Raw genomic sequence first — 23915 nt, forward strand, 5'->3', positions numbered from 1 at the left:
CCCCTTTCCCACCTCTCTACCTCCCTCCCATTCCTCTATCTCACCAACACTGTCGCAGCAGTATTTTGAATCCATCTGGGCAGCTCTCTGGGACGGGCAGGTTCAAGCGGTTGTTGCCCACTCCCCAGATGATGGCCGAGGAGTCCACGTCTTTATACGGCACCTCTCCTGTCAGCATCTCCCACAGTACCACACCAAACGACCTAGAGTGAAAGAGAGAGAGACATCTATGAGCTCCAACTAATCTTTAACACTAACCTTTCCATACCACCCTGCATCCTACTGCTGGCCTGCCTCTAAAGCTAAGCAGGGTTGGTCCTGGTCAGTCCCTGCATGGGAGACCAGATGCTGCTGGCACTCTTCCCTCTAGTCTAAGGAGATCCCAGTATAGTGAAGGGGATATTGCCCTGCCTAGGGTGCCATCTTTCAGATGAGATGTTATAAGGGTGTCCTGTGGTTTAAAAAAGAATCTCATGGCACTTATCGTAAGAGTAAGGTTCTAAACCTTGGTTTCCTAGCCAAATTCCCAATCTGGCCCCTTTCAGTCATGGCTACCAAATCATCCCCCTGATTCCCAAATGGCATATATCACACCTCACTTCTCCACCATGACAGCTGATGTGTGGTGAGTGTTCTTGAACAAAATGGTTTCCATGCATCCCCCTAAATGGATGTTACACATTGGTCATGGAAGAGGTAAGTTTGCCCCCTTACTATGTAAAGCACTTTTAGCACCTACTGTAGGGGGAAAGGCACTATATAAATGCAATACATGATTATACAATAAAGACTGAAACCACTCCAGTACACACGTTCTACAAGACAACAAATCACTACCCTGCTTGTGTTTGTTTTTCAGCCTCTTTTATGTACCCACCATGCTTTTTCCAATGTTGTTTTCATCTCTGAATTAACACACAATGACCACAACACTGTGTACATGTTTGTTTGAGTATTAAAGGGGTCAGTCAGACGGCCTGTGTTTATGTGTGTACTGTGCTCCCCTGGCCGCCGATGCAGGTCACCACCGCTCATGAGGACTGTGAGCTCTCGTTCTCCGTGGCCGACGTGAGTAGGAAATGTAAGCGCGTTAACCCTCGCAAGGCTGCYGGCCCAGACGGCATCCCAAGCCGTGTTCTCAMAGCATGTGCAGACCAGTTCAATCTCTCCTTATCCCAGTCTGTTGTCCCAATTGCTTCAAGATGTCCACCATTGTTCCTCTACCCAAGAAAGCGAAGGTTCCTGAACTAAATGACTATCGCCCCGTAGCACTCACTTCTGTCATCATGAAGTGCTTTGAGAGGCTAGTTAAGGATCATATCACCTCCACCTTACCCGGCACCCTAGACCCACTACAATTTGCATACCGTCCCAACAGATCCATGGATGACGCATTCGCCATCACACTGCACACTGCCCTATCCCATCTGGACAASAGGAATACCCATGTAAGAATGCCGTTTATCAACCACAGCTCAGCCCTCAACACCATAGTGCCCTCCAAGATCATCACTAAGCTCGGGGCCCTAGGTCTGAACCCCACCCTGTGTAACTGGGTCCTGGACTTCCTGACTGGCCGACCCCAGGTGGTGAAAGTAGGCAACAACACCTCCGATACGCTGGTCCTCACAAAGGTGCATGCTGGGCCTCCTCCTACACTCCCTGTTCACCCATGACTGCGTGGCCACGCACGTCTCCAACTCAATCATCAGATGACGCAACAGCGGTAGACCTGATTACCAACAACGATGAGACAGCGTACAGGGAGGAGGTGAGGGCCTTGGCGGAGTGGTGACAGGAAAATATCTCTCCCTCAATGTCAACTAAGTGAAGGAACTGACCGTGGACTTCAGGAGACAGCAGAGGGAGCACGCCCCACATCCACATTGACGGGRTCGTAGTGGAGAGTGTGAAGACAATGTGGTGAAGAAGGCGCTACAGCGGCTCTTCAACCTCAGGAGGCTGAAGAAATTCAGCTTGGCCCCTAARATYCTCACAAACTTCTACAGATGCACCATTGAGAGCATCCTGCCGGGCTGTATCGCCGCCTGGTACGGCAATTGCACCGTCCGCAACCGCAGGGCTCTCCAGAGGGTGGTGCAGTCAGTCCAACGCATCACCGGCACTGATGGCCCTCCAAGACATCTACAGCACCCGGTGTCAAAGGTAGGCCAAGAAGATTGTTGGAGCCAAATTCTCATTTTCTTTATTTGTGCTAGATTTATTGTTTTGCTCAATTTATAAAAAATATATTATTGAATATAAGTATAAATATTTAATTATGAATTATGGAGAATAGTTGATGAACTCATGTGTTTCTATTATGATTATCACGGGTACTTAAAAGCATTATAGAGCCTTTCCTGGACACACCCCTTTTTTCTCATGTTCCCCTTCCCTTTACCTATTTAGTTTTTTTGCAGTATAGGTCTACTAGGCCAAAGAGTATGGCGGTACCTTCCCATTTTGTTGACCGCTACGCTACAACTTGCAACTAAGACATCTCCTACGAGTCTATTGTGTTTACAGTTTAAACCTGATCGCTTTGACTTTGTTCATCGATGGATATAGCCTATGAAATTACCTTTTGTCTGGAAAATAAATGTTTGTTTTTACACTATTGGGGCTTGGGATTCCCTGTTCTGGGGTTCCCTGTTCTGGGGTTGCTTTGGAAGCGCATCTGACTACGGCATCACATACAGTACCTGTGGCCTCAAGGCAAGTTTGGAATTGGATTACGAATTGCCTTTATAAAGATCATCAAGGACCTCAGCGACACGAGCCATGGCCTGTTCCCCCCGCTACCATCTAGAAGGCGGAGACAGTAGAGGTGCATCAAAGCTGGGACAGAGAGACTGAAAAACAGCTTCTATCTCCAGACCATCAGACTTTTAAATAGTCACCACTAGCTGGCCTCCACCCAGTACCCTGCCCTGAACTTAGTCACTGTTACTAGCCGGCTACCACCCGGTGCTCTACCCTGCACCTTAGAGACTGCAGCCCTATGTACATAGTCATTGAACACTGGTCACTTTGATAATGTTTACAAACTGTTTTACCCACTTTGTTTGTATATATTGTATTCTAGTCAAGGCTCATCCTTTATAACAACTGCTGTACACACCTTTTCTATTCATATACTGTACATCAGTGGAGGCTCCTCAGAGGAGGAAGGGGAGGACCATCCTGCTCAGAGTAATTTCATAAAAATAAAATATTAAAGTTATCATTTTTAGATAAAACTATACWAAAAATATTAATATCACCAAAAAATKTATTAAAATACACTGTTTTGCAATGAAGGTCTACAGTAACTTCAACAGCACTGTCTGGGGAAGCACCATGGTGTAGCAGGAGGACAGCTAGCTTCTGTCCTCCTCTGGCTACATTGACTTCAATACAAAACCTAGGAGGCTCGTAGGCCTCAGCCCCTTCCATAGACATACATGATAATTATGACCACTTCAACCAATAGATTATTTTGCAGTAAGAACTGACACGTTGTCCATCCAATCATAGAATTAGTATCAGAGAATGAACCTAGTGTGTTGTATTTGGATTGTGCCACAGAGCATTATGGGGGTTCTGTGGGTTGAGAAACTTGGTGACATTGTTGGATAGAGATTAAGATCAACTCTATAATGCCATAATTAAACAATAGAATGCTCATCCATAAGCGGTGCTCATAGTGGCCGGGGACTTAAATCCATTTWACCTCATTTCTACCAGCATGTCACATGTGCAACTAGAGGGAAAAAAAACKTTAGACCACCTTTACTCCACACACAGAGATGCATACACAGCTCTCCCCGCCCTCCATTTGGTCCTGATTCCTGCTTACAAGCAAAAACTAAAGCAGGAAGCACCAGTGACTCGCTCAATACCGAAGTGTCAGATGACACGGATGCTAAGCTACAGGACTGTTTTGCTAGCACAGACTGGAATATGTTCCGGGATTCATCCAATGGCATTGAGGAGTATACCRCCTCAGCCTTCGGCTTCATCAATAAGTGCATCGATGACGCCGTCATCACAATGATTTTACGTACATATCCCAACCAGAAGCCATGGATTACAGGCAACATCCGCATCGAGCTAAAGACTAGAGCTGCCACTTTCAAGGAGCGGGACACTAATCTGGACGCTTATAAGAAATCCCGCTATGCCCTCATACGAACCATCAAACAAACACAGCRTCAATTCAGGATTAAGATCGAATCCTACTGCACCGGCTCTGATGCTCGTCAGATGTGGCCGAGCTTGAAAACTATTACGGATTACAAAGGGAAACCCAGACGCAAGCTGCCTTGTGACACAAGCCTACCAGACGAGCTAAATATCTTTTATGCTCGCGTCGAGGCAAGCAACACTGGAGCATGCACGAGAGCACCAGCTGTTTTGGATAACTGTGTGATAACGCTCTCGGTAGCCAATGAGAGCAAGACCTTTAAACAGGTTAACATTCACAAATCACGGATTACCAGGATGTGGACTCAAAGCACGCGAGGACCAACTGCAAGTGTCTTCACTGACATTTTCAACCTCTCCCTGACCGAGTCTGTAATACCTACATGTTTCAAGCAGACCACCATAGTCCCTGTGCCCAAGGAAGCGAAGGTAACCTGCCTAAATGATTACCGCCCCGTAGCACTCACATCGGTTAGCCATGAAGTGCTTGGAAAGGCTGGTCATGGCTCACATCAACAGCATCCTCCCGGATACCCTGGACCCACTCCAATTCACATACCGCCCCAACAGATCCACAGATGATGCAATCTCAGTCGCATTCCACACTGCCCTTTCCCACCTGGACAAAGGGAACACCTATGTAAGAATGCTGTTCATTGACAACAGCTCAGGGTTCAACACCATAGTGCCCATAAAGCTCATCATTAAGCTAAGGACCATGGGACTAAACACCTCCCTCTGCATCTGGATCCTGGACKTCCTGATGGCCCCCAGCTGGTAAGGGTAGGCACCAACACGTCTACCACGCTGATTCTCAACACTGGGGCCCCTCTACATAATCCCCTCCTGTACTCCCTGTTCACCCATGACTGTGTGGCCAAACACAACTCCAACACCATCATTAAGTTTGCTGACGACACAACAGTGTCACCGACAATGATGAGACAGCCTATAGGGAGGATGTCAGAGACCTGGCAGTGTGGTGCCAGGACAACAACCTTTCCCTCAATGTGAGCAAGACAAAGGAGCTGATCATAGACTACAGGAAAAGGTGGGCCAAACAGGCCCCCATTAACATTGACGGGGCTGTAGTGAAGCAGGTTGAGAGCTTCAAGTTCCTTGGTGTCCACATCACCAACGAACTTTCATAGTCCAAGCACACCAAGACAGTCGTGAAGAGGGCACGACAACACCTTTTCCCCCTCAGGAGACTGAAAAGATTTGGCATGGGTCCCCAGATCCTCAAAAAGTTCTACAGCTGCACCATCGAGAGCATCCTGACCGGGTGCGTCACCGCCTGGTATGGCAACTGCTCGGCATCTGACTGTAAGGCGCTACAGAGRGTAGTGCGTATGGCCAAGTACATCACTGGGACCAAGCTTCCTACCATCCAGCACGTATATAATAGGCGGTGTCAGAGGAAAGACCAAAAAATTGTCAGAGACTCCAGTCACCCAAGTCATAGACTGTTTTTTCTGCTACTGCACGGCAAGTCTAGGACTAAAAGGCTCCTTAACAGCTTCTACCCAGGGGCTGAGCCAGAGGGGTGTCCGGGGTCGCACTGGACACCCCTGACATCTGATTGGCCACCCCGGGTGCCAACCCAAAATGTAATTCGCTACTGGCAGTTTGATGCTGATTGACATCTCATTTCACCTCTTGTTGAAAGAAGYCTTTATTTTGACGTTTGGCGGCAGATTTTTCAAATCGAGGACGAAGAAGAGAGAATATTAACTTTGGTTGCGAGATACAGAAGAATAAGAAGAACATACAGAAGAAGTAGAGGGATTCCGCAGCTCCACAAGCTCTTTTTGCGATTAGCGAAAGCATCATATTTGAAGTAAGTTTTAAGGTTTACCAACGGGTTTAGGTTTCCTGAACAACGCTGTGTAAGTTAACGTTAGACCTTTGGCTCCATTTAAAATATATATATATATTTCACCTTTATTTAACCAGGTAGGTCAGTTGAGAACAAGTTCTMATTTACAACTGCGACATGGCCAAGATAGAGCAAAGCAGTGCGACACAAACAACAGAGTTGCACATGGAATAAACAAACATACATTCAATAACACAATAGAAAAGTCTATATACAGTGTGTGCAAATGTAGTAAGATTAGGGAGRTAAGGCAATAAATAGGCCATAGTGGCGAAATAATTACAATTTAGCAATTAAACACTGGAGTGATAGATGTGCAGAAGATGAATGTGCAAGTAGAGATACTGGGGTGCAAAGGAGCAAAAACAAAATAACAGTATGGGGATGAGGTAGTTGGGTGGGCTATTTACAGATGGGCTATGTACAGGTGCAATGATCGGTAAGCTGCTCTGACAGCTGATGCTTAAAGTTAGTGAGGGAGATATAAGTCTCCAGCTTCAGTGATTTTTGCAATTCGTTCCAGTCATTGGCAGCAGAGAACTGGAAGGAAAGGCGGCCAAATGAGGAGTTGGCTTTGGGGGTGACCAGGGAAATATACCTGATGGAGCGTGTGCTACGGGTGGGTGCTGCTATGGTGACCAGTGAGCTGAGATAAAGCGGGGCTTTACCTAGCAAAGACTTATAGATGACCTGGAGCCAGTGGGTCTGGCGACAAATATGAAGCGAGGGCCAGCCAATGAGAGCATACAGGTCGCAGTGATGGGTAGTATACGGGGCTTTGGTGACAAAACGGATGGCACTGTGATARCAAATTGGATGAGAGTGTTGGAGGCTATTTTGTAAATGACATCGCCGAAGTCAAGGATCGGTAGGGTAGTCAGTTTTACGAGAGTATATTTGGCAGCATGAGTGAAGGATGCTTTGTTGCGAAATAGGAAGCCAATTCTAGATTACATTTTTGGATTGGAGATGCTTAATGTGTGTCTGGAAGGAGAGTTTATAGTCTAACCAGACACCTAAGTATTTGTAGTTGTCCACATATTCTAAGTCAGAACCGTCCAGAGTAGTGATGATAGACGGGCGGGCGGGTGTGGGCAGCGATCGGTTGAAGAACATGTATTACATTTTTAGAGCATTTAAGAGCAGTTGGAGGCCATGGAAGGAGTGTTGTATGGCATTGAAGCTCGTCTGGAGGTTTGTTAACACATTGTCCAAAGAAGGGCCAGAAGATTACATAACGGTCACAGACAGTTGATCAGATAGAGATCGGTTCCCAATTTAGCCTAACATTCTGTTTACATCTGTGCTAGTAATACACACATATACAGTGCAGTGTTGTAAGTTACAGTATACGAATGTTTAGCTAATGTGGGGTAACTAGTAGGCTGCTAGTGTTGAGTTAATGAAATCCATTAACTCAGATTTTCATACTTGAACTCAAAACAAACAATTGTTATTATCAATCTGTTAACGTTACTCAAAAGATTACCACAATTTGCMGTTAGCCTGTTTTCTATCGTAAAGGTGTACAAAATTATAGCTAGCTAAGTTACTTACTGCAGAGTAGAGCTAGCCATGATCTAACTCGTAACTTAGGCTGGTAGTTGATTTTAAGGTACAGTTATGATAATGGGGATTTATAACTAAGAATGAGATTGGACTAATATGTGGGTAATTGGATGCTTAGATGTAACCATAGACTGTCTTATTTTTGCAAAGGGTCAATTAAACATGAAAAGAAAGGGAGAGATATCAGACTTCTGTTCCAAAAGGACCCAATGGTAGGCCAGGCCTATACTTTAAACTACACATTTGAGTTAGCAGCTGTTAGTATCTAATCTTGKGGATCCCTTAATTATACATTTCCATAAAGATATGACACATTATTTAATGTGTATTTCAGACATTTCAAGATCCAGAGAAGAGGGTCCTGTACAGCCCTGTTTGAAAACATTTGTAACGGCGGTCCTCCTCCTCTTCAACCGAAAAGGAGGAGTATTGAGGGAACCAAGGCGCAGCGGGTTGTGAACACATAATATTTATTAAAGACAAGACGAAAACACGAACTTCACTATAAACTAACAAAACAACAAACRGAGTAGACAGACCTGAACGACGAACTTACATTAAACACGAGAACGCACGAACAGGGAAAATAGCCTACACATAAAAATGACGATGTACAACACAAACCGAACAGTCCCGTATGGTGCGACAAACACTGACACAGGAGACAACCACCCACAACGAACACTGTGAAACAACCTACCTAAATATGACTCTCAATTAGAGGAACGCCAAACACCTGCCCTCTTAATTGAGAGCCATACCAGGCAACCCTTAAACCAACATAGAAACAGACAACATAGAATGCCCACCCAAACTCACGTCCTGACCAACTAACACCTACAACAAACTAACAGAATAGGTCAGGAACGTGACACCATTTCCCAAAACTCAGCATAGTACAAAAAGGGCTTTCAACAGCTCCTGGTATAAGGACAATTCATGGCTTGAAGATTCGACTTATTGTTTCACCTTATTGTTTCGCCTGCATTTTTCTCTGCCCAATACACTGAATCCGCCTTCACATCACAGTCAGGTTTTTGTAACTGGAAAAAGGCGCTGTTTAAAGATTCTGGGTTTAAGCTCCATTCGAAGGCAGAGCATCATATCAATGTTATGTATGCTTGGAATCAGCGTAAAAGGGCTATTGACAGCAACTCATCAATGTTAGATGTCATAAATGAGGACCGGAAAAAAAGTGGAGGAAAACGGTACTTACATTAAAACAATTGCAGATGTGCTCCTATTAACTGCCACTCAAAATATAGTGCAGAGGTCATCGAGAGTCCCTCTTATAGAGAAAAGGATGAATGCCTGGGGCAATGCTAAGTACACAAGCCACCAAATCCAGAACAAAGTTCTTGAGGGCTTAGCTGAGATGGTACAGAGTGAAATAATAAGATAAGTAAAAGAAAGTTACGTTTGTGTAATTGCAGATGAAACCAAAGATTTAAAGAAAAAAAGAACAAATGTCTTTAGTTGTGAGGTACTRTTACAACGGGRCCATCCACAAAAGMTTTTTGGACTTTGTCAGCTGAAAGCTTAGAAGCAGCAAGTCTCACAAAAATKATAATTGATTGCCTTGAAAAACATGGTCTGGWCTACAGAAATAAATCTTGTGGGGCAAGGCTATGACAGTGCATCAGTCATGAGCGGAAAGCATTCTGGTGTGTCTGCACGGATTAAAAACAGTGCAAGATTTGCATTTTATGTGCACTGTAATGCACATTGTTTGAATTTGGTTCTTGTCGATGCTGTAAAATCAGTGCCTGATTTTTTGCTCTCCTGCAGAAGCTTTATAACTTTGTATCTGGCTCGTATGTTCATCTCAAGTGGCTTGCAGTTCCGAAAGAGCTGTATCCACAGCAGCAGCCCAGGGAACTACAGAGACTTACGGATGTAAGGTGKGCATGCAGATACATGGCGTGCCGTAATCAGAGGGACATGCTTCCAGCAGTTCTGAGAGTGCTACAGGATTTCACACTTGAAAATAGTGGCGATATATCAGTGGAGGCAAGGGGCCTTCTTTCTCACATATATTTACATTTAATAGGGCTTTTGGTTACCTTTTGTATAGCGCTTGGTGATGCCAAATGTCTTTCTGACATGCTCCAATCAAGCTCTCTTGACCTAGCAAGGGCTGTGGATCTAGTAGGTGCCATGACAGACACATTACAGGACTACAKAAGTGAGGGTTACTTTGGAGAACTATGGAAAGAGGTTGAAGAGATTGCAGAGCATTGCAAAATAAGTGTACAAACAGTGTGTAAAAGACAGCCTAAAACAAGCTTAAGATTTCACGAGTCATTGATGATGAGCACTGTAGGATAGAAAAATAGGGACCAAAGTGATGGTGAGAGCTATCTCTTATCAGGTGCTTGACAGTCTCACAGCTGAGCTGCAGAGGCATTTTTCAAAGAATTGCGAGAAAATGCAACGGATGCAGTCTCTCAACCCAAAGAGTGCAACATTCTTGAATGAGGAGCCTCTGTTTGCCTTTGCTCAGACCTTTGAGTCAGATTTAGAGGACCTCAAACTAGAGGTCGACCGATTATGATTTTGCAACACCGATACCGATACCGATTATTGGAGGACCAAAAAAGCCAATGCCGATTGATCGGCCGACTATTTTTATTTTATTTGTAATAATGACAATTACAACAATACTGAATGAACAATTTTTTATTTTAACTTTTTAACTTAACTATATAATACATCAATAAAATCAATTTAGCCTCAAATAAACAATGAAACATGTTCAATTTGGTTTAAATAATACAAAAACAAAGTGTTGGAGAAGAAAGTAAAAGTGCAATATATGCCATGTAAAAAAAGCTAACGTTTAAGTTCCTTGCTCAGAACATGAGAACATATGAAAGCTGGTGGTTCCTTTTAACATGAGTCTTCAATATTCCCAGGTAAGAAGTTTTAGGTTGTAGTTATTATAGGAAATATAGGACTATTTCTCTCTATTCCATTTGTATTTCATATACCTTTGACTATTGGATGTTCTTATAGGCACTTTAGTATTGCCAGTGTAACAGTATAGCTTCCGTCCCTCTCCTCGCCCCTACCTGGTCTCGAACTAGGAACACATCGACAACAGCCACCCTCGAAGCATCGTTACCCATCGCTCCACAAAAAAACGTGGCCCTTGCAGAGCAAGGGGAACAACTACTTCAAGGTCTCAGAGCGAGTGACGTCACCAATTGAAACACTATTAGCGCGCACCCCGCTAACTAGCTAGCCATTTCACATAGGTTACACCAGCCTAATCTCGGGAGTTGATAGGCTTGAAGTCATAAACAGCACAATGTTTGAAGCACAGCGAAGAGCTGCTGGCAAGCGCACAAAAGTGCTATTTGAATGAATGCTTACGAGCCTGCTGCTGCCTACCACCGCTCAGTAAGACTGCTCTATCAAATCATAGACTTAATTATAACATAATAATACACAGAAATACGAGCCTTAGGTCATTAATATGGCAAAATCCGGAAACTATCATTTCAAAAACAAAACGTTTATTCTTTCAGTTCTTTCCGGACTGTGGATCGTCGCCGGAGGAACCGAACCGTAGATCGTCGCAGGAGGCTCTGGACTGCAGACCTTCGCTGGAGGCTCCGGATTGCCGACCGTCACTGGAGGCTCCGGACCGCCGACCGTCGCTGGAGGCTCCGGACCGCAGACCGTCGCTGGAGATTCCGGACCGCGGACCGTCTCAAGAGGTAACGAACCGTGGACCGTCGTTGGAGGTTCCGGACCGTGGACCGTCGCCGGAAGCTCTGGACTGGGAACTGTCGCCGGAAGCTCTGGATTGGGAACTGTCGTCGGAAGCTCTGGACTGTGGAGACGCACTGGAGGCCTGATGCGTGGTGCCGGCACTGGTGGTACTGGGCTGATGACACGCACCTCAGGGCGAGTGCGGGGAAGAGGCACAGGACGTACTGGACTGTGAAGGCGCACTGGAGGCCTGATGCGTGGGAACGGTACAGGTGGCACCGGGCTGATGGCACACAACTCAGGGMGAGTGCGGGGARGAGGCAAAGGACGTACTGGACTGTGGAGACGTACTGGAGACCTGGTGCGTATAGCCGGCATCAATTGTTCCGGAACTTTAACACACTTCTCAGGACGAGTACGGGGAGCTAACTCAGGTGGCACCAAACTGACAACACGTTCCTTTATTCCAAATCCGTGCATCCTCCACCAACTCAACTCTCCCATTTCTCTCTCCTACAAATTCTCCTTCTCCCAGACTGGCTTTGGTTCACTCCTCGGCTCCTCCGACTGCTCCATGTGCCCACCCCCCCAAAAAATATTGGGGTTTCTGTGGCCTTCCTCCCCGACGTCGTCGCTGTCCCTCTTTCGCTGTTTCCGCCTGCGTCCATGGCAGGCTCTTCTCCCCTGCTATTATGTCGTCCCAAGTCCAGGATGTTCTCTCCCTAATCTGCTCTATAGACTAGGATGCCATTATCTCCCGGGCACGCTGCTTGGTCCGTTGTTGTTGGGATCTTCTGTCACGTTTGTCGTAATGATTGGACCAAGGCGCAGCATGCGTAGAGTTTCACATATTTTGATAAACTGCAACTCACCAAACAAAACAATAAAGCACAAGAACAAAYGAAACGTGACGCTACTGGTGTGCACACAGGCAACTATCTGTAGACAAGATCCCAAAGCACAATGAGGAAATGGCTACCTAAATATGATCCCCAATCAGAGACAACRATAAACAGCTGCCTCTGATTGGGAACCATATCAGGCCACCATAGAAATACAATTCACCTAGATGACCCACCCTAGTCACTATCCCACCCCAACCAACATAGAGAATAAACAGCTCTCTATGGTCAGGGCGTGACACTCCCTCAACATGGATGACATTGTGAAACATTTWGCCAGTTCTCACCAGAATCGCAGACTTATGCTGTTTTAAATCTACCTAGGATAATTTGGCACTTWGGCGGTCCCTYTGGTCATGATTAAAACCTCCACTGTGTACTAGCTAGTACACTGACATTCTAAAATGATCAATCCAAAGGGTATCATGTCACACAGATTTMATTTGGTCTTGATTAGGCCAATTCCAAAACTTTTCTTTGTTATTAGTTAACATAATATATATGAGCATAAATATGATACTGTAAGTCTGTAATATTGATGGGCACGAAAATAATTTTTGTTTTTCAAGTCCATTTCTGCTTGAGACCTGGTATGTCAAATTGTAGTGGTTTTTTTGTAAACATAATTTTGTAAATAAACTATGCAATTTATGTTACACACMAATGCTATCTTATCTCCTTGGTGCTTGAGCTTTATTTTCWGAAAATATTTTGATGTTCAACACTTATTGACCCAGATTATATACTCATGAAGACAGAGTGACTCAAGTCTCTTCATGTATGCGAGTACAGTACAGTGTGTGTGTGTGTGTGTGTGTGAGAGAGAGAGAGAGAGAGAGAGAGAGAAATTTAGCTGCAGTTCCCGAGGTAGAGACACTGACTATTCATAGTATGTTAAAGAATTCTAGTGAAGTAACCCTTCTGGACCACACTATCTGCCACATTGAAGAACTCCGTGTTAAGTGAATTATTACTTCTACCTCTAATCAGCAATCATAGGATTCATTCATGCTCCTTAGACGCCAGGTCAGGGTTACACACAAATTTTATGTCATGGTCTATGGACACCCTGAAGTAGACTGGGCCACCCCATGTATAAAACTCTAGTTCTACCACTGCTTCTACCCCCAAGCCATAAGACTGCTGAACAATTAATGAAATGGCCACCGGACTATTTACATTGACACCATCTCCCCCATTTATTTTGTACACTGCTGCTACTCGCTGTTTATTATCTATGCATTGTCACTTCACCCCTACCTACATGTATAAATTACCTCAACTAACCTGTACCCCCGCACATTGACTCGGTACCGGTACCCCCTGTATATAGCCTCGTTATTGTTATTTTCTTGTGTTACTTTTACACATTTTTTACTTTAGTTTATTTGGTAAATATTTTCTTAACTTCTTGAACTGCACTGTTGGTTAAGGGCTTGTAAGTAACCACTTCACAGTAAAGTCTACACTTGTTGTATTCGGCACGTGACAAATAAGGTTTGATTTGATATTGAACTTTCGACTGTCTTTTGTAGGATGTCGAAAACAATTCAGAATGATTTTATAGCTTCCATYGCATCATCCATTTAAAAAATGATTAAGGAGAGTGGTTGACGCAGCACATTTTTCTGTATACGCTCAAGTAGGCTTTCCACTTTCCTCCGCTATTTATTTAGCAAAGATGCAGACACATAATCGCTCAGACACAAGCAAAAACTCATGACAAATGTTGCAGCAACCTAGACTACACCTAAACATTAGAAATCGGACATGTTGTATGTGATGAAAACAAGACTATTTTTCAGTCTGATCAACTGTAGGCTACTAATAAGAGCAGCTGCATACATCCTATGCACTCTGTCCATCTGGTCAGGGTAAACTAATTGGTAACATTATGTATTCACAGTCCGGTATATCCTGTGCCTGCTCCCCGCACTCGCCCTGAAGAGCGTGTCACCAGTCCGGTGCAACCTGTGCCGGCCCCACGCATTAGGCCTCCAGTGCGCCTCCCCAGTCCGGTACGTCCTGTGCCTGCTCCTCGCACGCGCCCTAAAGTGCGTGTCACCAGTCCAGCACTTCCGGCGACGGTCCACGATCCGGAGCCACCGGCGACGGTCCACGGTCCGGAACCTCCTGCGACGGTCCACGGTCTGGAACCTCCAGCGACGGTCCACGGTCCGGAACCTCCAGCGAGGGTCAACGGTCCGGAGCTTCCAGGCAAGGCGTCCAGTCCCGCTCCAGGGCGGGAGCCTCCCTCTGCACCGGTGCCCAGTCCAGGCACGGCGTCCAGTCCTGCTCCATGGCAGGAGTCTTCCTCTGCGCCAATGTCCAGGCACGGCGTCCAGTCCTGCTCCAAGGCTGGAGCCTTCCTCTGCGTCGGGGCCCAGTCCGGGAACGGCGTCCAGTCCAGCTCCAAGGCCGGAGCCTTCCTCTTCACCGATGTCCAGTCCAGGCACGGCGTCCAGTCCTGCTCCACGGCAGGAGCCTTCCTCTGCGTCGGTGCCCAGTCCAGGCACGGCGTCCAGTCTCGCTCCAATGCTGGAGTCTTCCTCGGCGCCAGGGCCCAACTAAAACATTTTTATTCTCGAGACATAAAGCAAAAAAAGAAATGTAATAAAATGTAAATATCAACACTTTATTATAGAAGGCCAAATCCTATCATCCCTGTCACATACGCTTATTTATTAGTTTCAAACACGTCACTAATGTCAATGCCACATAAGATATTTACGAAGTTCTTATGGAGAAAGATATTTACGAAGTACCTAAGAAAACTACGAATTCCCGAAGAACATTTTGAGGAATTGCATTTACGAACTATCTTATGAACTTCTTATTTTTTGTCTGAAGCAGCTTCTTAAGTTTTTTCGTAAGTAATGTTTTGTGAATCCGGCYCCTGGTCCCATCATAGCCCATATATATAACCTTTTTTTACAACTGATTAATCACTGTCATACCTTATAGGGTTCAGAGTTTTCCTACTTAGGTTAACATATAAGGAAAAACTCCAGGCCCCAGGGGGTAAAAATTGCCCCACTGCTCTGGGACCTATGGTGCCACCAGTCTGCTTGCAGATGTCAGTTATCGTCAGCTATGTGGATGATCAGGGCTTTATTCAGGAACGTTTCTTGGGCTACTTTGATGTGTCAAGTGGGCGAGATGCGCAGTCTGTGTTTGACTTTATGAATTTTGAGATGTCTAAGTTTAACATCATAGAGAAACTTATTGTCCAAACCGACGATGGCGCAGCTGCAATGGAATGTATCTGCTATTTGTATTTACAAGTCCCCTCCTGTTCCCTGATTTAAGAGGTGATGACCACTCCACTACCATTGTCAACTCTCTCCTGACATGAACTGAAGCCACGTCTCATGTGCCCGCTCATCCACTGGTTTCCCCTCCATGCACTGTGAGTACCTCTGTCAATTTTCTCTCCTTACTGTATGTAGAGTCAATCACAAACACAAAAACAATCACATTATTACACATCAGTGATTTTATTCCTTGCTTGGACTAACTCATTCTTAGCTCTTTTGTCTAACTGTGTAGCTAACTGCATTAGCATTGAATAGCCCCCGCGATATGCAACTTTTCAGGGAAGTCAGGAACCAATATACACAGTCAGTTAGAAAAGCAAAGGCTAGTTTTTTCAAACAGAAATTTGCATCCTGTAGCACTAATTCCAAGAAGTTTTGGGACACTGTAAAGTCCATGGAGAATAAGAGCACCTCCTCCCAGCTGCCCACTGCACTGACGCTAGGAAACACTGTCACCTCCGATAAATCTACGAAAATTGAGATTTTCAATAAGTATTTTTCTACGGCTGGCCATGCCTTCCACCTGGCTACCCCAACCCCGGCCAACAGCTCTGCACCCCCCGCCAGCCACTTGATCAAGCCCCCCCCCCCGTTCTCCTTCACCCAAATTCCAGATAGCTTGATGTTCTGAAAAGAGCTGGCAAAATCCTGGACGCCCTACAAATCAGCAGGGCTAGACAATTCTGGACCTTTCTTTCTAAAAGTATCCGCCAAGAATTTTCAACCCCATTATCTAGCCGTGTCAATCCTCTCTTTCGTATCGTCTTGCAGATCCCTAAATTATTGGGATACCAGCTGCCGCGAGAAAGAGGGGAGAGCAATCTTAGACCCAAACGGTGTTAACAGACCTACAGTGGGGAGAACAAGTATTTGAAACACTGCCGATTTTGCAGGTTTTCCTACTTACAAAGCATGTAGAGGTCTGTCATTTTTATCATAGGTACCTTCAACTATGAGAGACGGAATCTAAAACAAAAATCCAGAAAATCACATTGTATGATTTTTAAGTAATTAATTTGCATTTTATTGCATGACATAAGTATTTGATACATCAGAAAAGCAGAACTTAATATTGGTACAGAAACATTTTACATTTACTTTAAGTCATTTAGCTGACGCTCTTATCCAGAGCGACTTACAATTTGGAAAAGTTCATACATATTCATTCCTGGTCCCCCCGTGGGGAGGAACCCACAACCCTGGCGTTGCAAGCGCCTGCTCTACCAACTGAGCACACGGGACACCGTGCAACCTTTGTTTGCAATTACAGGATCATACGTGTCTGTAGTTCTTGACTAGGTTTGCACACACTGCAGCAGGGATTTTGGCCCACTCCTCCTCTACAAGATCTTCTCCAGATCCTTCAGGTTTCGGGGGCTGTCGCTGGGCAATACGGACTTTCAGCTCCCTCCAAAGATTTTCTATTGGGTTCAGGTCTGGAGACTGGCTAGCCACTCCAGGACCTTGAGATGCTTCTTACGAGCCACTCCTTAGTTGCCATGGCTGTGTGCTTCGTGTCGTTGTCATGCTGGAAGACCAGCCACGACCCATCTTCAATGCTCTTAGCTGAGGGAAGGAGGTTGATGGCCAAGATTCCGCGATACATGGCCCATCCATTCCTCCCCTCAATACGGTGCAGTCGTCCTGTCCCCTTTGCAGAAAGCATCCCCAAAGAATGATGTTTCCACCTCCATGCTTCACGGTTGGGATGGTGTTCTTGGGGTTGTACTCATACTTCTCTTCCTCCAAACACGGCGAGTGGAGTTAGACCAAAAAGCTCTATTTTTTGTCTCATCAGACACATGACTTCTTCCCATTCCTCCTCTGGATCATCCAGATGGTCATTGCGCAAACTTCAGACAGGCCTGGACATGCACTGCTTCTTAGCAGGGGACCTTGCGTGCGCTGCAGGATTTTAATCCATGACGGCGTAGGTGTTACTAATGGTTTTCTTTGAGACTGTGGTTCCAGCTCTCTTCAGGTCATTGACCAGGTCCTGCCGTGTAGTTCTGGGCTGATCCCTCACCTTCCTCATGATCATTGATGCCCACGAGGTGAAATCTTGCATGGAGCCCCAGACCGAGGGTGATTGACCGTCATCTTGAACTTCTTCCATTTTCTAATAATTGCGCCAACAGTTGTTTCCTTCTCACCAAGCTGCTTGCCTATTGTCCTGTAGCCCATCCCAGCCTGTGCAGGTCTACAATTTTTATCCCTGATGTCCTTACACAGCTCTCTGGTCTTGGCCATTGTGGAGAGGTTGGAATCTGTTTGATTGAGTGTGTGGACAGGTGTCTTTTATACAGGTAACGAGTTCAAACAGGTGCAGTTAATACAGGTAATGAGTGGAGAACAGGAGGCTTCTTTAAAGAAAAACTAACAGTGTCTGTGAGAGCCGGAATTCTTACTGGTTGGTAGGTGATCAAATACTTATGTCATGCAATAAAATGCAAATTAATTATTTAAAAATCATACAATGTGATTTTCTGGATTTTTGTTTTAGATTCCGTCTCDCACAGTTGAAGTGTACCTATGATAAAAATGACAGACCTCTACATGCTTTGTAAGTAGGAAAACCTGCAAAATCGGCAGTGTATCAAATACTTGTTCTCCCCACTGTATATCCATCCTGCCCTGTCTTTGAAAGCCAAGTTAACAAACAGATCACCGACCATTTCGAATCCCACCGTACCTTCTCCACTATGCAATCTGGTTTCCAAGCTGGTCATGGGTGCACCTCAGCCACACTCAAAGTCCTAAACGATATCATAACCGCCATCGATAAAAGAAAGTACTGTGCCGCCGTCTTCATCGACCTGGCCAAGGCTTTCGACTCTGTCAATCACCGCATTCTTATTGGCAGACTCAATAGCCTTGGGTTCTCAAATGACTGCCTTGCCTGGTTCACCAACTACTTCTTAGATAGAGTTCAGTGTGTCAAATTGGAAGGCCTGTTGTCCAGACCTCTGGCAGTCTCTATGGGGGTGCCACAGGGTTCAATTCTCGGGCCGACTCTTTTCTCTGTATATATCAATGATGTCGCTCTTGCTGCTGGTGATTCTCTGATCTACCTCTACGCTGACGACACCATTCTGTATGCATCTGGCCCTTCTTTGTACACTGTGTTAATAAACCTCCAAACGAGCTTCAATGACATACAACACTTCTTCCGTGGCCTCCAACTGCTCTTAAATGCTATAAAAACTAAATACATGTTCTTCAACCGACCGCTGCCCACACCCGCCCGCCCGACTAGCATTACTACTCTGGACGGTTCTGACTTAGAATATGTGGACAACTACAAATACCTAGGTGTCTGGTTAGACTGTAAACTCTCCTTCCAGACTCACATTAAGCATCTCCAATCCAAAATGAAATCTAGAATCGGCTTCCTATTTCGCAACAAAGCCTCCTTCACTCATGCTCCCTCGTAAAACTGACTATCCTACCGATCCTTGACTTCGGCGATGTCATTTACAAAATAGCCTCCAACACTCTACTCAGCAAATTGGATGTAGTCTATCACAGTGCCAACCGTTTTGTCACCAAAGCCCATATACTACCCACCACTGCGACCTGTATGCTCTCGTTGGCTGGCCCTCGCTACATATTTGTCGCCAAACACACTGGCTCCAGGTCATTTATAAGTCTTTGCTAGGTAAAGCCCAACTTTATCTCAGCTCACTGGTCACCATAGCAACACCCACCCGTTGCATGCGCTCCAGCAGGTATATTTCACTGGTCATCCCCAAAGCCAACACCTACTTTGGCCACCTTTCCTTCCAGTTCTCTGTTGCCAATGACCGGAATGAATTGCAAAAATCACTGAAGCTGGAGACTTATATCTCCCTCACTAACTTTAAGCATCAGTTGTCAGAGCAGCTTACCGATCACTGCACCTGTACACAGCCCATCTGTAAATAGCCCACCCAACTACCTCATCCCCATATTGTTCTTTTTTTGCTCTTTTGCACCCCAGTATCTCTACTTGCACATTCATCATCTGCACATCTATCACTCCAGTGTTAATGCTAAATTCTAATTATTTCGCCACTATGGCCTGTTTATTGCCTAACCTCCCAAATCTTACTACATTTGCACACACTGTATATAGATTTTTCTATTGTGTTATTAACTGTACATTTGTTTATCCCATGTGTAACTCTGTGTTGTTGTTTTTGTCACACTGCTTTGTTTTATCTTGGCCAGGTCGCAGTTGTAAATGAGAACTTGTTCTCAACTGACCTACCTGGTTAAATAAATAAATAAATGGGAAAAAAATTWAAGTGTGTGTGTGTGTTAATGTTTTTTGTCTTCCCAGTCAAACCCTGTCCTCCACTGGTCAAGCCTCTGAACACCTCAACTCATGCCTCATTCCCTCATTCAATCACTGCTGTGATCCCTTTCATACACTGTGTAAGTTGCCCTCTCATTCCCATTCCCCGTAATATTGTACTGTAAATGTCTTTATTAAATGCTAATAATTTGTCTTTGACGATTTTTGAAACACTTTGTGCGTTCCGCGCCTATACCATGGGTCTACCATCGTCCTCAATTTTTCAAGTCACCAGCCTCCACTGCTGTCCATACTGTCTATAACACCATCAAATACAGTGCGTTCGGAAAGTATTCAGACCCCTTGACTTTTCCCAAATTTTGTTACTTAACAGCCTTATTCTAAAATGTATTTAATTAAATGTTTTCCTCATCAATCTACACACAATACCCCATAATGACAAAGCGAAAACAGGTTTTTAGACATTTTTGCCCAAATAATTTAACAATTATAATAATAATAATAATACACTATTTACATAAGTATTCAGACCCTTTGCTATGAAACACAAAATTAAGCTCAGGTGCATCCTGTTTCCATTGATCATCCTTGAGATGTTTCTACAATTTGACTGGAGTCCACCTGTGGTAAATTCAATTGATTGGACATGATTTGGAAAGGCACACATCTGTCTATTAAAAGTCCCACAGTTGACAGTGCATGTCAGAGAAGAAACCAAGCAATGAAGTCGAAGGAATTGTCCGTAGAGCTCCAAGACAGGATTGTGTTGAGGCACAGATCTGGGGAAAGGTACCAAAAAATGTCTGCAGCATTGAAGGTCCCCAAGAACACAGTGGCCTCCATCATTCTTAAATGGAAGAAGTTTGGAACCACCAAGAATCTTCCTAGAGCTGTCCGCCTGGCCAAACTGAGCAATCGGGGGAGAAGAGCCTTGGTCAGGGAGGTGACCAAGAACCCGATGGTCACTCTGACAGAGCTCCAGAGTTCCTCATGGGGATGGGAGAACCTTCCAGAAGGACAACCATCTCTGCAGCACTCCACCAATCAGGCCTTTATGGTAGCGTGGCCAGATGGAAGACACTCCTCAGTAAAAGGCACATGACAGCCCGCTTGGAGTTTGCCAAAAGGCACCTAAAGACTCTCAGACCATGAGAAACAAGRTTCTCTGGTCTGATGAAACCAAGATTGTACTCTTTGGCCTGAATGCCAAACGTCACGTCTGGAGGAAACCTGGTACCATCCCTACGGTGAAGCATGGTGGTGGCAGCATCATGCTGTGGGGATTTCTTTCAGCGGCAGGGACTGGGAGACTAGTCAGGCTCGAGGGAAAGATGAACTGAGCAACATACAGAGAGATCCTTGATGAAAACCTGCTCCAGAGCACTCAGGATCTCAGACTGGGGTGAAGGTTCACCTTTCAACAGGACAACAATCCTGGCATAAATGTCCTGGTACTTGGTAGCGCTCATGATGATGTTGACTCCGGGACCAGTGGAAGCAAAACAGCCCCATAACATCAAACATCCACCACCATATTTGACACTAAGTATGAGGTTATTGTCTGCATATGCATCATGCTTTTGACGCCGAACCCACCGCTGGTGTGCGTGGTCAAAGACCATAGCATCTGGTTCCAATCCAAGTGCCAATGCCTTTTAACAAGCTCCAGGCATTTACATTTCTTGGTTACTGTCAATAAAGGCTTTTTCTAGCATCGCTTCCAAAGAGCCTGTTGGCATTGGGGTGGCGTCTAATTGTAAATTAAGACTCTGTGAGCTTTCTAATTCTCCAATTGTGGCTTTATACTTTTCTTTGCCTCCAGAACCATCTTCCTCACTTTGTGTGGGGACAAGATACACCACACTGGGCACAGATGTCAATTCAACGTCTATTCCAATGTTGGTTTAACGTCATTTCATTGAAATTACGTGGAAACAACATTGATTAAACCAGTGTGTGCCCAGTGTGCCTTGTGCCTTGGGGGAGAGAGACACACAGAGACACACAGAGACACACAGAGACACACAGAGAGACACAGAGAGACACAGAGATTACTCTTACCAGATGTCAACCTTCTCTGAGACGGGTTCGTTCCTGATGACCTCCGGGGCCATCCAGGCCACCGTACCGGCGAACGACATCTTGGTGCTCTTATCACTCATTTCCTTAGATGTGCCAAAGTCTGAGATCTTCACTGCGTCGTCGTACGTAATCAACATGCTGGAGGGAACAGGCACAGTCAGGAAAGTGTACAGTAGCCACAGCTACAGCCATTCTAGGTTTCCCTGGCCTAGAACTATTCAAATGACCTTAACGAGAATATGGTTTTGAGGTCTGGTACCGTGATACACTAACACTAAAACACCCTCAATGGAAGTAAGTCGTATAAATTTATATTTACTTTGTGTATGACCATTTGTTTGCATGACAATGAACACAACAGAGGTGTTGGCTCTGTATATGAAGCTAAAGTATAGTTATCAATGTAGGTAGAACTTACTTGGGTGACTTGAGGTCCCTGTGGATGATCTTGTGGAGGTGAAGGTAGTTCATGCCCCCAGCGATGCCCATGGCCCAGTCGATGAGTAGGGAGGGGGTGATTTTCCTGCCCGCCCTTAGCACCTCATACAGCTGGCCCTGCGCACAGTACTCCATTAGGATACAGTAGCACGGAGCCTGGGTGCAGATACCCCTAGAGAGGAAGAGAGGGAGAATAGGACGGAGAAGAAGAGAAGAGGAGGTGAGTAAAGACATGACACAGTACTCCATGATGATGCAGTAGCACGGAGCCTGGGTGCAGATACCCCTGGAGGGAGAAGAGGAGAAGAAACAGAGGGGAGAGGGTGAGTAAAGGCATGACTCAACATATAATATTTGTATAACTTATATACAGTACATCTTTGTAGGGAAGAGAGGGAACAGTGGGATTATAGAAGGCTTGAGGAAATGAGCATATAATCACTATTTACAACCTACAGTACCTACCGGAAGGAATTCATTAATAAAACGTATTGATTCTCTAAGGGGAAATTAGGTTTGTCACCAGTATAAGACAAAAACATGGACAAGCCAGACACAGGCATACATGATCAGAACACAAATATCTGAGGACTAATGGCGAGGAAAAGAGGAAACTGGGGACGACATGAGCAGATGAACAAGAAAACCCCTGATATTTCTGCTGGTATTCTCACTTGAAGGTGATGATGTTGGGGTGTTTGAGCTTCCTCAGGTGTCTGATGTCTGTCTCCTTGATGTCTCGAACCTTCTTCACAGCTACTTCCTGTCCGTGGAGTTTACCCAGGAAGACAGCCCCCTGGACCCCGCTGCCCACCCACTGCAGCTCTGAGATGTCCTCAAACGGTACCTCCCACAACTCTGGAGGGGGGAGAGGAGAGGGGATAGGAGGGAGGGGGAGAGAACGTGGAGAGACGGAGAGAAAAGAGAGAGGTCAGTGATACAGCATCGGCAGAAAAAAGGGGTCGGGGTGAGACACATCCTGTTTATGAGTGAGTCACTGCTTTTAGAATGACAGTAACTGAAAACCAATATTTCCAATATTACTGCATCTAGGATGGACACCATTCCTTGATATACTATGTACATGTACATACTGTACCTTTAAATTATCAATATGATCCACACTAGATGTCAGCACCCAAAGYCRGTGAGCTCACTGAAATTCTAAATAAGGAGTTAAGGTCAGTATCAGAATGGGTGATTAATAATAAACTGGTCTTAAATAGATCTAAAACAAAAAGCATTGTAAACCTCAACTGGAGTTGTCCATAAAGGGTGTGACCGTTAAGCAAGCTGAGGAAGCTAAACTACTAGGTATAACATTGGATGGTCAATTATCACAGTCAAGTCATATTGATAAAATTGTTGTTAACATTGGGAGGGCTATGTTTGTTATAAAAATATCTTYGGCATTTTTGACACTGTCCGCTAATATGGTCAAGTGCAGCAAAGAAAGACCTAGCAAAGCTGCAGCTGGCTCAAAACAGAGCAGAACGCCTTTCCCTTAACTGCACATGCAGAACTAA

General features: G+C 45.1%; 1 protein-coding gene across 3 annotated transcripts in view; it reads right to left on the reverse strand.

The window, feature by feature from the left end:
- The window catches only part of LOC111969658 (mitogen-activated protein kinase kinase kinase 12-like), an 80162-nt gene that overhangs the window by 35257 nt on the left and 20990 nt on the right, over nucleotides 1-23915 (reverse strand). For all 3 annotated transcript variants that reach the window (XM_023995817.2, XM_023995814.2, XM_023995816.2), the window contains 4 exons: nucleotides 23064-23247; nucleotides 22370-22561; nucleotides 21931-22089; nucleotides 45-203 (listed from right to left, as the gene is read on the reverse strand). In XM_023995817.2, coding sequence (XP_023851585.1) covers nucleotides 45-203; nucleotides 21931-22089; nucleotides 22370-22561; nucleotides 23064-23247 — 694 coding nt within the window. The remainder of the gene's footprint in view (nucleotides 1-44; nucleotides 204-21930; nucleotides 22090-22369; nucleotides 22562-23063; nucleotides 23248-23915) is intronic.

Source organism: Salvelinus sp. IW2-2015, linkage group LG11 (genome assembly GCF_002910315.2).
Source record: "Salvelinus sp. IW2-2015 linkage group LG11, ASM291031v2, whole genome shotgun sequence".
NCBI lineage: Eukaryota > Metazoa > Chordata > Actinopteri > Salmoniformes > Salmonidae > Salvelinus > Salvelinus sp. IW2-2015.